Source organism: Dromaius novaehollandiae, chromosome 12, assembly GCF_036370855.1.
Source record: "Dromaius novaehollandiae isolate bDroNov1 chromosome 12, bDroNov1.hap1, whole genome shotgun sequence".
Lineage (NCBI taxonomy): Eukaryota > Metazoa > Chordata > Aves > Casuariiformes > Dromaiidae > Dromaius > Dromaius novaehollandiae.
Window position 1 is genome coordinate 25,552,506 of NC_088109.1, and position 12,412 is coordinate 25,564,917.

Genomic DNA, 12,412 nt, shown 5'->3' on the forward strand with positions numbered 1-12,412 from the left:
TTGCTGCTTAATTGCAGAGGCCCCCAGTTGCCTGCTTGCACGACGACAAAAATGAGCAAGCCGCCTTACTGCCTGTTTTTACAGTCATTACCAGACTGCTTTTTCATCTTGAATCTGAGAGAGAGAGAATATTTAAGGCACTAGTCTATTGTTTAAAATACTTAGATTCACTTTTCTGTGACACTGCTCTTGAGTTAGTTTAGGATCTTTGTGGTTTAATTTCTGTGTTCCAGTTTTCCATCTGTATAATACTTTTCCTTTCTCAGACACTTTATGTCTTGGCCTGTTAGATAAGATCTCTGAGGCAGAGGATTTGCAGTTTCTAACATGCTGGGTGCAACAGTAATAAAGGAATGATTTTCAAAGCACTGCTTTCCCCTGGTTGCAGTTCAGATGACATTAAGGGTTTGGATTCTTCTAAATTCTCCACTGCTAGAATATTTTAAAGGCAGTCAGTGGATTCAGAAGGACATTTGAATCTCGGCAGGTACGGGAGAAGGGGGGTGCATAGTTAATGCAAACGTACTGAGCTTCCTGAGGTTACATTAATAGTAGGCATGTTGGCTGAATTCTCTTGAGCGCTGCTTAGGTTGCATCTGAAGTGCTGCTTTCTTCCCTCAATCTGGCTATGGCTTTCAATTAGAGACTGGGATTTGAAACAGAACAAAGCATCAGACTTTAAAATACCAGCTGTGCTTTATTTTAAATGCTTTCTTCACTCAAGGACATACTTTGTGAGCATATAGAGCCTGGTGTTTTTTGTACTTTCTCTGAAATGGTCCTTGTAGATTATAGTTCCAAGTTTGTGATTACAATAGGATTTGTCTTTTGGGATTATGGTAAATAACTTGCAAGAATAAGGGTTGATGATTCTACCATCAAGAAAGAAGGATTTTTTTTTTTTTGATTAGTAAAACCATAACTCAAAACTTTGCATTGTATTGACTAAAATATGCATTTCTTTAAATGTGCTCAAAGAGGATTAATTTGTATTTGATATCAGGAAAATACTGTTCCTTATTGTCCTGTGTGTGTGTATGTGTGTTTGTTTTTAATGTGCAGGACAGGAGAGAATTGGCAAAGATTCCCATTATGAGCAAGAAGGGAAAGTTCAGTTTGTGATTGATGCTGTCTATGCCATGGCTCATGCCCTCCATCACATGAACAAGGACCTTTGTGCGGATTACTCAGGCGTCTGCCCGGAGATGGAGCAAGCAGGAGGCAAAAAGTTGTTGAAGTACATACGCAGTGTTAACTTCAACGGTGAGCTGAAAGACTATTTTATCAGTAGCATTTTGACCCCTGTAGGTTTTTTTTTAATTGAATTTTACTTAATACATTTTTTCATTTAATTCAGGTTGAGGTTTTTTTTATTGTTTCACTAGAGTTTGTGGCAGAAGACCATATTTATTTAGTATCTGTTTGAAAGCATGGTGTTGCTTTACTTGAAGTAGATGTTTTGTAAAACGTTTCAGTCTTGCAGGACCCCAGGTAGCGCAAAGCAAATAGGCTGCTACTGTGGAAAGACTGAAATTGCTGCCGCTATTTTAGAATGCTTTTCAGAAGCCTGTGATTTCCTATAGAAGACGTAGACAGTTGGGTGAAATCTTCAGCTTGTCTCTGATTAAATATGCCTATTTAAGCCCCAGAAGTTTGTTAGCCTCACACATCTTCTTTCTTCTTTATTCACATTGTTTCCTTTACTCGAAGAAAACTAACTGGATGAAATTCTAGTACCGTTAACCCAACTGAGCTTCGTGTTCAACCAAGGGAGAGGACAGCTAAAGGGACAAGTTTATTTGCAGAGTCAGAACTATGTGATTTAGACCAACTGGTTACTTCAACTTTCCTTCTTCCAGTTAGACTTTAGAGATGTGGAAGTAAAAATACAAAACCTCCTTGGAATGAGGATGGGAGAATTTTTCTATTCAGCCGCTTATTGTATATGCGTTAATGCTTCCACTGATCCGAAGTGTGGCAGTGATAGTTACAATACCAGCCCTCCCTTTCATACAGTTCAATGGCTTCCACTTATTTTCCTCTGTGTTACACTGTATGAATCAAGCCTAAATACTGGCAGAATTTCCTTGCCTTTGTATGTTTTACTGAAACTTTATTGGCTTCATTAATATCTGTGGAGGAGATTCACCTGAGCCCAGGCCGAGTCACTAGAGCAGATTACTCGTAGCAGGTAACGTTACAAGCAATCTAATGTTATTTCCCCTTCATAAACCTTGTTAATGTAGGTAATGTAGGGGCTCAATGCTCTGCTATAGCTCTCTGTAAGACACAGATCCTGGATTTAACTGGAGGCCAGAAGTTAGACCTCCAAATCCATAGTTAGAACAGATTTTCAAAAGTAATGAGAATGTCCTTTGGAAATGGCTGAGGTAGCCACAGATGTCGATCCCTGTGGAACACAAGCTCGCGCAGACGTCACCTGCTCTGGGGATGACGCAGAGAGGCCTCCAGAGCAGCCGCAGGGGACGTCGTGGCCTGAGGCCACGGGCCTCCCTGGGTGGGCAGTGGAGGGGCACTGTGCATCAGAGATGGGCAGACACGCAGCACAGATCATGACTGTGACACAGCAGCTTACGTTCTGCTACAGCTGCTTCAGCACCTAAATACACATATGAATGTTTGGGTTTAGGTTCCTGAATTTTGAAAATTTTGGCCCCATCCTCTGGGATTCTTGCTGCAATTTACTAATAAATGTTTTTATTAATAAAGTAAAAAAAAAAACCACATAAATAGGAACAGAGGGATTTTAAGGTAGGAACAAAGCTGGTCTTTCATGGTCAGGTTTAGTCGTTTGTGCCAGGGATGTTTTTCCTTTCCGTATAAATTGTTTTATGAATGGCAATTACAGGAGATTTTTATTTCTCCCCTTGAAGCAAATGGTGTTAACTACATCCTTCAAGATGAATAATCTGAGAAAGTCTGGAGAGTTCTACTTTCCTCATTTTGGAAGGTGACTATAAAAAAAAAAAGTTAAAGGACAAAGATTAAATAGAAGCACAGTATTCATATACAGCATTGTACTTCGGCCATTTTAGTACTTGAGGACAGCTCCAACAGTATCATCTCTAGACAGCTTTTGCATATAAGGAGAATGAACGGTCATTCTATTGTTTTATTAGAGCTGAGAAATAATTTATGAGAAAATAGGTGCCCAGCTAATTTCGCATACTGTTCAGCTCCCAGAACTGGTTTGCAGTGACTTTGGTTTCCTTATTTGTGTTTCCTTGGTCAGCATTTTAACAGATGATTTTTTTTCTTCATTTGCGATTTACACGGCCATATGGTGTTTTTCTTTGGTTGTATACATGTGACTCATGGCCAGCCCAGGGGCTTGAAGAAGTGGTTTGCTTTTTAGCAGGAGAGGGAGAATGATGGCAAAACTGATACCGTTCTAAACCTTTTTATTTTCTTTCGGCTATTCAGTAGTGGCCTTTCCCATGGGAAAAGAAGAAATCTCTGTGAACGTGTTATCCAGGGGCAGAGTTTAGCTTTTTTGTCACATTCATGGGGTGTAATTGTGCATGTGTTTGCATATCCAGGCTCAGCGCTGCGCTGTGATCCTTCTGGGGCTCGTTCCTGGTGCTGTGGAGGGATGCTCTGGTAGACCTGCTTCTTTTCAGTTTTATGCTATATAAAAGTGCAGTGATCTCAAATGCTCTTTTTATTATCACAGGCAGGCTTATGACTTTCGAGGAAGAGAACTAGATGTCTTGTTCAGCTGTCTCTCTGATAGGATTTTGGCAGCCATGCCTCCCTGCTAGGCCAGCCTGTGTCCCAGCGTTAACGTGTCTCACTTGCTGTGCGTGATACTGCAGCATCTGATTACACATTGTGTTGGCATTAATACAAGAAACCACACCAACTAACAAAAAACAAGGTTATTCAACACGAAGAAGCAGGAACAATCAAGTAAATTCTCAGAATTGTTGTGGAGCAGTTCAGTCTCCCCTGTGATGCAACCTAAACAGCTGCCGTGTAATTCACCCAATAGACGAGGCCAGGCTGATAAATCACAGGGATGAGGCAATAGGAGAAGTAGCGTGAGAGGTTTTTTGCTGGTCTGTGTGGTGTATTTCTGTTGTTTTAAAGCCCCTGGGCTTGTGGAACACAAGTGCTGTTACCCAAGCCTTCCTTGGCCATTGCATTGCCACTCCAGGGGTGGCAGAGAAGTATGCTTCCGGGCTTAATTTTCCCTTCTCTGGGTCACTGGTACAGCAATGCAACTCTGTCTCATCAAGGTGAGGGCTTGGAAACCAACATGTGGCTACCCATCATTAAAATTCTGTTCTTCCAGTCTTGTTTCTGTTTTTACTGCAGATTTAGTCAGTAGAACAGTGCAAATGCTTTGTCCAAACTCTGACCCTGCCAGAGAGGAAAAATACATCCCATTTTCAAGCATCCTGAGATCTTTGTATGTAATAGATCTCCTTGTAATACGCAGTTGAAATCATCCTGTCTGTACGTGCTTCTGGAGTCTTTTCTTCCTTGCAAAGATGATGACATTCATAAAGAAAGGTGTTTTAATGAAGAGAGTCTGGATTTGTACTAGCAATTCATTGTGATTTGGGTGTTGTCTTACTATCCTAAGAGCAGAAATCTCTAAAAATACAGAAAACTTAAAACCCCGAGTGTTCATGCAGTGAGATTCTGAAACTCTCACAATGCAAAATGATTGTATTTTTCCACAGCAAAAAGCAAAAAGATTGTTTTCATGTGACCCTTTCAGGTTCTCAAGCTGCAGTAGATGTGAAGTGAGTAATAAAGAAACACCTTAGCTAGTTACACCTATCTAGCACCCTATCCTTTTCCTGTTAATTCAGTTCTCATCTTGTGGTGAAGACAGAAATCAATTAGATTGTGTCTTTTTTTTTAAGTGCATTTTGCAGGTGAAACGTTGTGTATTATCTGTGTCCGTGTAGTAAGAGGATACTTAGATTCTTGTTGGGAACTGCAGATGAATTCAAATTTTGTAACCTCCAAATGATCAAGAAGCTACAGACTAGAGGCTGATACTCAGTTTCTGAAGTGCCTGATGGGGCTGTAGCAAAATTCTTATGAATTGTAGCAGAAGAAAAAATAAATCCTAAATTGTTAAAAAAAATTAACCAGATGTTTTAATAATTATAGGATCAAGAAGTCTAATAATTATTACTAAAAGATTTATGAAAATACTACTTCTTTGTAATGAGGTTTTTATATATTACTTTTTATTATTTTCATGAGTGCACAAGGAAACTGGAACTGCAAGAACAGAGTGAAATGCTGTAACAATTTCAAGCAGGACTGAAAGACTTAAGGTCCTGACAGACAGATAGTATAGAGGAAGCACCAAACCATGCGCCAGAGCCCACACAGAGGTTAAAGAAGTTTCGCACTTTACTAAGCAGATCCTTTGCTGGGAGTCCGATTACTTCATCTTCAAAGTCAGGAAACTGGAAGCTCCTGCTTGACTTGTGACCTCAGATTGTCGCAGTTCTTTATATTCCTGCAGATATTAATCTTCCCTGTAGATCACAGACTTTTCACAAATATTTTTTCTATATAATTTTAAAGCAGAATGAAGATATATCTGAAAACAGCAACAGGTGCTTACTATTAACTGTCAAGTGTTCCTATCCATGCATAATGTAGGCGTCCCAAGGAGCTGTGTGCTTAGAGGCCTGCAGAAGTGGTGCCGCACGTAAGGTCGCCTTCTGCAGCATTGTGGTGGAGCCTGCAGCCCTGGAACATCCAAGTACATCCACTGCTGTTAAGGATTATTTTAAATGTCAGTGTTTAAAAGCTGTCTACAAGGAGTTACACAAAGAAAAAATGAGCAGTGACCTACAAAGAGTTTCACTGCTTCTGCAAAACACAGAAACAGCACAGCACATTTCTGAGTGATAGATCCTGATATGTTATTTAGGCCTTTTCTGTATACAGCATACCCCATAATAGCACCTATTTCTTATATTGGTCTTCTTTGTATTGACCCTTTTGCACACCTCTCCTGACATGGCGCTGGGTGTTTGTCAACACTGAATTCATATCGGCACCACGTGCAGACAGGCAAATAGCCCATTTTGCTTTCCCAGCTGTGAAATCAATAGCAGCCGTGTTGGAGCAGCCGTGGTTTGGCCGGGAAGATTTCTGGGGGACGTTTCAGATGGGTCATGAAGGTGACCCAAGTGTGCTGTTAGTTGCTTCCCTTTCTTCTGTCTGTCGATGAGCTGGGGGTAGCAGAATTTGTCTCAGCTCCTTTGAGTTTGGCAGGGCCCTGACAATGGCAGCAGTTTCAAGTCTGCCTCCTAACCTGAAAACATGATCACTTGTTCATGTCCATGTTGGGGTTTTGCCAGGACCTAGGGAATCCACAAATGTTGATGTTGCATTTTGGGGGCCTCACTTGAGCTTCTACACTTTGAACTGTGTTCTTTTATGTCAGCTCTGACAAAGCCATGCTCAACTAATAATATATGCCCTCTTAAAAGTCATGATTAGCTAAATCCCATTTGTGCCGACTTTCAGAAGGAGCCTAGGAGTTATAGCCGTTCCATCTTACTCACTTTAAGTGTTTTCACTGTAAATGTATTCTGGCTACATTAATCTGTAATGACAATTAAATATCTGCCTAGTGCTCATAGAGAGCTAGTGAGGAGAGATGTCAGTGGAAGATTTTCTGTACCAGTCTTTGAACTTAATCTGTATCTGATCTCAGAAGGATTGTAGAATAGACAAAAAACAATTTACCAGGGCTAAAATGGAAACTGCTAATTCACTCCTTCAAGTCTTCTTTCACTCGCTGGAATTCAGTGAAGAATGGGAATTGTGGAGAAAACCGTAATCTTAAAGTTCAGTGCTACTACAGGAGAGATTTTTCATTGCTTTGGGGAAAAGAAAGTTACACGGTAGGAGGAAGCTTTGAATATAGAAATACTGGAGCATTGTCATAATCTTCAATCTTGACACAATATTACTCTATCCTGCTGAAACCTGTTTTAATATATGTTGAAATAAATGTCATCCTTGAAGTTTTTACCTAGAGCTCTGAGAAAATACAACATTGCTTTGAATTCTCACTTAAGAAAGGGTTCGCTATTGCTGTGGAAATTAAAATGCAGATTTTCTGGTCAGAACTTTCCTGTCTAAAGAATCATCTGTAATGTAGTTCAGTTATCAGCGTGCTTCCAATCTGTGGACTTACTTAGCCCTGAGGAGAACCAGTTATGTGGGGTGTATTTGGGTGTGCTGGAGGTGTCACCTCCTGTCCATCAGCGGTGAAGGGTGGCAGATCCTAATCCTGAACTGGTCCTGACTGAAATATTTTTCAGTCTGTTTTAGTGTCGTAGAGGCTAAATAAGGGAGCATGCAAGGAATAGTCTTCCTGTAGTTTACTCTGTTCTTTTCCATCTCAACTGCATGCTGATTACTAGAATAAGAACATACTGTGGAGGAGGAAGCTATTTCTGGATGCCAGTCAAGATTCACTAGACCTGGGCTGACTTCTGACAGCAGTATCTCTCAGAAGCAGATGGAACATTTTCTGGGGAAAAAAATCATTTAGAGGCTCCATTCACAGGGCTGATTTTCACTAAAGAACTCCCTAAGGAAAGAAAGATGGGGAGGAAGGCTGGAGGGCAGAAAGAAAAGCCTTCTGCTGTTTCTTGCTGCGTGCAAGGCTAGAGTGAAGTAAGGCTAATCTAGTTTTGCTTCATTTTATTTTCAGTCAGTGGATTTGGGTAGTGATCATTAATCACAGAAAGAGGGCTAGGATTATGCCAGTGTCCTAGTGTGTTTATTTTAAATGGCTGGGCTGATAGATGGCCATTGCCTGAAACATTGCCCATCTGAAAGCTCTCAACTGTGACTAAATAAATAAAACAGATACTGTAAAGCTTTGGCTTTTTTTGTTTGGTTGGATTTTTGTCTTGTTTCCTTCCTCAGGCAGTGCTGGCACTCCAGTGATGTTTAATAAAAATGGTGACGCACCAGGGCGCTATGACATCTTTCAGTACCATACAACAAACACCAGCACTCCAGGCTACCGGCTCGTTGGCCAGTGGACAGATGACCTTCAGCTCAATGTGAGTCCATTTTATTCTTTGCTTGCTCTTCTTTATCAGGGACAATAACTAAATGTTTTTTGTCAACCTGCAAGAATTAATACATGGAGCTCTACTATTTCTTCACAGCTAACAATATATTTTTTATAGAATCTTCTTTTATTCCATCTTACCAGCTCTTTTCTCTATGCTGAGTATCCAAGTTCTTCAGACTAACAGAAACATCAGATGATTATGCAGATTTTACTGCTTTTGCATGTCTGAAGTTGTTAGTTGCCAACTAGGAAAATGAGCCACTAATGCATTGTTGTTTGAAACCAATGGGCTTTTTTTTTTTTTTTTTTAGATGGTCTTCAGTTTTTCTGGTTTTAGGAAAGCTGAAATTAAATGGTTTTTTTGTGTCATTCACTTTTCCTGTATTATTTTTATACATGCAGCAAAGATAGCCATATGAATGAGATGGTCCTTTTGTAAGCGTGTAAGAACAGAGGATCAAAGACCCCCAAAATAATTTGTTGTTGCCCAGGTGAAAAAAACAAACGTGACCAGTAGCAGAGAAAGCTAGAAACTCTTTTTGCAACTTCATCCAGACAAGGATGTTCTGTGATAGGTCCCTAGCTTAGGTCTCTGGAGATCTGCGGTCACTCTTTGGCCCTGGCACAGGCTTCCTGCTTGATTTTGTGCAAGTCGCTTGGGCCTTGAATGCATGGAGGAGAGGTGCCAGTTTAACCTTAGGGTTATTTGACTCTTTGTAGATGCTGTTATTAAAGCACAAAGGCCATATTTTCGGTTCAGTTTAACTGTTTTTCAGCAGCAGAACCTGCATAAAATCAAGGTATTTCTAAAGTGAAATGACAGTTGCTACAGAAGGGTTTTCCTTTTCGGTTAAAATTCATATGTGAGATTATACTAGAGGAGCTTGCTAGGAGGTCAAGAATTCATTGGCTGTGTTACTTTCTGGTGCAAGAAGTTCCCTGTTCAATGTTGTCTAAAGGAAAGACATCCTTGAGTGTATTATGGCTCTTTCCCTGCCTGTGCATCTGGATTTCCTTTGGAAGGAAACCAGGAAGGGAAAAAGAAGGACTGGTGTGACCATGGTCCAATTATGCCACTCAGTCAAGAGATGACCAGGATGTACCTGGCGTAGCAACTGTAACTTGTGCTTCAGTTTTTTGTATATAAACACTGCATAACAGTTCTTGCTCTCATAGAATGAAATCTATTAATCATTGGGAAGTCTGAGTTACTAATCAAGCTATATAGCTAGTATTCAAGCTATATACTACTTAGGTAGATCAAAATGTTATAATTTGAGGTGTAACAGAATCCAGAACGCTTTCTTCTGCTGCTTTTAATGTATTTGTGTCTTTTGTTAAATGAAATAATTAATGTGGTTTACCAAGGTCCGGTTTTCAAGACTGAACACAATATTTTGCTTTTAAATTCTGACTCGTTTTGATTTGTTGTATGCTATTTCAGTGTTTTTCCACTTGTGATGTTCTGTTTAAGGCAAACTGCTATATTAACTTGCAATTTACAATTCTTTTAGCAAAAATATTAATATTTCATTAAGTAAATTCTACGTTACAGAAACTACTCTTTCTGATTCATTAAAATTTAAAACTAAATTAATGGAGCTTGATTTGTATTCCTGTTGTTGTGTTAAATGTCTCCATAAAAAGCACACTCTCCTCACCCTCATATCCTCCCGCGCCTGCAGTGTTATATCAGTAGTTGAGATTGTCACAGTAACTTCCCTTCTATGCACTTATCGGTCTTAATTTCTCGCCAGAATCCACACAGGGATTAGCATAATTAAGATAGTCCACATACATATTTTCTTACAAAAATAAAGTAGTGGAGTTTAGAGAAGCCAATGTTTCCTACAATAGCCAATCAAAATAATAGATACTGTTAAATATCTCCCAAGAAAGACTGCCATAGATCCTATGTTTTCTTCATTAATTATTGTTGGAGATAACACTTTAGGAGATATTTCTCCAGTTCTCATTTCTTTAATACTGACATAAGATGGAAAAAAAAAAAAAAAAAAAAAAAAACACCCCAATGAGATAGGGTGGTTTGGTGAGAGACTGCTAATTTTAACTTAGAAAATGCTGAGGGGGTACTCCATTTTACAAGAGACTTGTCATCTTGGGCAGATCTCTCTTAGTTCTGTGTGTTTGAATTTCCTCAGTTACAAAAGACAAAAGTTGTACTGCACTATCATGCAGTCTTACACTCCAGATCTCAAAGATGGTAGGTAATTAAGTGCCAAAGGCTGTCATAGGTAAGTAAAATATTTGTTTCCTCCTCCTCTTTATCATCATCTTCATGCAAAGAATGAGCAAGGACATGTATTTCCATGGAAGTACTGCTGTTAGATCTGTAGTCAGTCTAGTCTCACAGTGGTATACTTTATCTTCCCATTTACATTTTAGAGTGTGAGGCAGAAGTATGGGGGACAGGCAGCTTGATATATTTCAGATATTTATATATTATGGACACTTTCTTCTGTATTTTTAAAGTAAAATCAGGAGTTAGTTCTTTTTTCATTTCTTCTTCTATTGTATGAGACACTTACTGGCTAGACGAAAGAGATCTTTAACAATATACATTCACAGTCTTAAAAATGGCCGTATCACTTTGTTTTCTTTTTCTCATCACCAGCTTATAAACCTGGTTTTATGAAATGTCTGAGACTACGTCAGCATATTTGTCTCAATCCTGATTGCTTCTCCACATCTTTGTATCTATCGCCTTTGCTTTTTTGTGCCTGGCAGAAATGTTCAGTAAAGGCAGATGATTTTATTTTGTGCACATACAGGACCAGATTCTGATCTCCTTTTAACAAGTTTGTGTGTGAAGTGTCTCCCCTGAGTGGAGTTGACTGGATTTACATTTCTGTTTCTGAGGTCGGAATTTGGTCAATTACCAACAAAATATTTTGTGACTTTTCACTGAACATAATGCAGTTTTTACGTAAGGCCAGTATAATCAATGAATTTTCTTTTGCTTGCCTGATCTCATGCAACCTAATACAGCTATGCCTAGCACTCAAGGCGTGATTTAGTGACAATTCTGGCTGTATTTTGTAGATATCTACGCAAGGATAAAATGAGCAGATGTCTAATTTTCAATGGTTTGGCCAGTATTCCACTAAAAAAATGCTGCAGTGCTTTGTTCTCTCTGCAGTGAAGTTCTGATTACAAGAATATCCATCCACCTCCCATAGGAGGTCATGGAAGAGCACGTTCTGCCCCTCTGTTTTATGAAGATTATGTAAAGCTCTGTCCAGCCCTTTCTGGCACCCTGCATGCAGATTTAGCATGCAATATTTATGCTTTGCTTCCTGCTACAATTTGAAATGCTTTGCCCTGAATTCAGGATCAGAAGTTTGGCCAGCTGCATCCTCACTGAAATCCAGTATCTTGACCCGCAGAGCCTGCCTAATAGCAAAGATAGTGCTCATTCAATTAGACAATAAAACTGTTAACCACAGTAATACTAGCATCTGAAACCAGGTCTGTATTTTACTGTGCCAATATTGAGGGGGACACTCACGTATTAAAGGCAGTCACATCATTCGAAGGAGAAAGAAATACATTGTCCATACTTAGCTTTAAATCGATCAGAAATATAGTCGATTAAAGCAGCATTTTGGAATGTCAGTGCACTTACTGAGCTACAGAAGATGCTTTCAGTGTATGTTACCAAGGACTATGGTTTTTATATTTTAATGCATTAAAAATACGGTGATTTAAACTCATAAGTTCAAGCTGCATGCCTGTAGATTGTCTGCTCCTTTAAAAGAAGAGGAGAGAAAAGCAAATAGTAAGAAAGCCTGTGTTGGTTCTTTCTCAGAAGTATTGTTCTATTGAACTGGTGTATATTTTTAGATTACAGTGGTAATCATACAGTTTAACTTTCACTTCAGATTTTTATTACTTGCCTCAAAGATGCATACACATTTTTCCCATACTTGAAAGCAGTCACACTTGTTAAAATACAACATCAGAACAGCAGTTTTTCATGAGATTATTCATTAAGTCTCAGGCTACCTATGTATTTACGTTCTTTTGGCCATAAGATTATCCGTTATTATGGCTGTTGTTTGATGGTGTGTTTTAGAAGCAAGACATGCTAATGGCGAAAGGAGCGAATTTACCATGAGTAAAGGGAGGTGTGTCACTGTACCAGATGGTTTTTGTTTGGTTTGCTTTTCAGCTGAGTAATATTTTGGTTTTTACGATAGTTAGACCACTAACACTTGTGCTGTTCAAGCAATAGGAAGATGGTTCTGTGGGTAAAGCATGAAGATGGAGTGGCCAAAAGATACAGGTTCTGTT

General features: G+C 39.3%; 1 protein-coding gene across 5 annotated transcripts in view; it reads left to right on the plus strand.

Moving 5' to 3' along the window:
- The window catches only part of GRM7 (glutamate metabotropic receptor 7), a 331,316-nt gene that overhangs the window by 213,641 nt on the left and 105,263 nt on the right, over positions 1 to 12,412 (plus strand). For all 5 annotated transcript variants that reach the window (XM_026099684.2, XM_026099685.2, XM_026099683.2 and 2 more), the window contains exons 6-7: positions 1,063 to 1,263; positions 7,945 to 8,084. In XM_026099684.2, the coding sequence (XP_025955469.2) occupies positions 1,063 to 1,263; positions 7,945 to 8,084 (341 nt within the window). The remainder of the gene's footprint in view (positions 1 to 1,062; positions 1,264 to 7,944; positions 8,085 to 12,412) is intronic.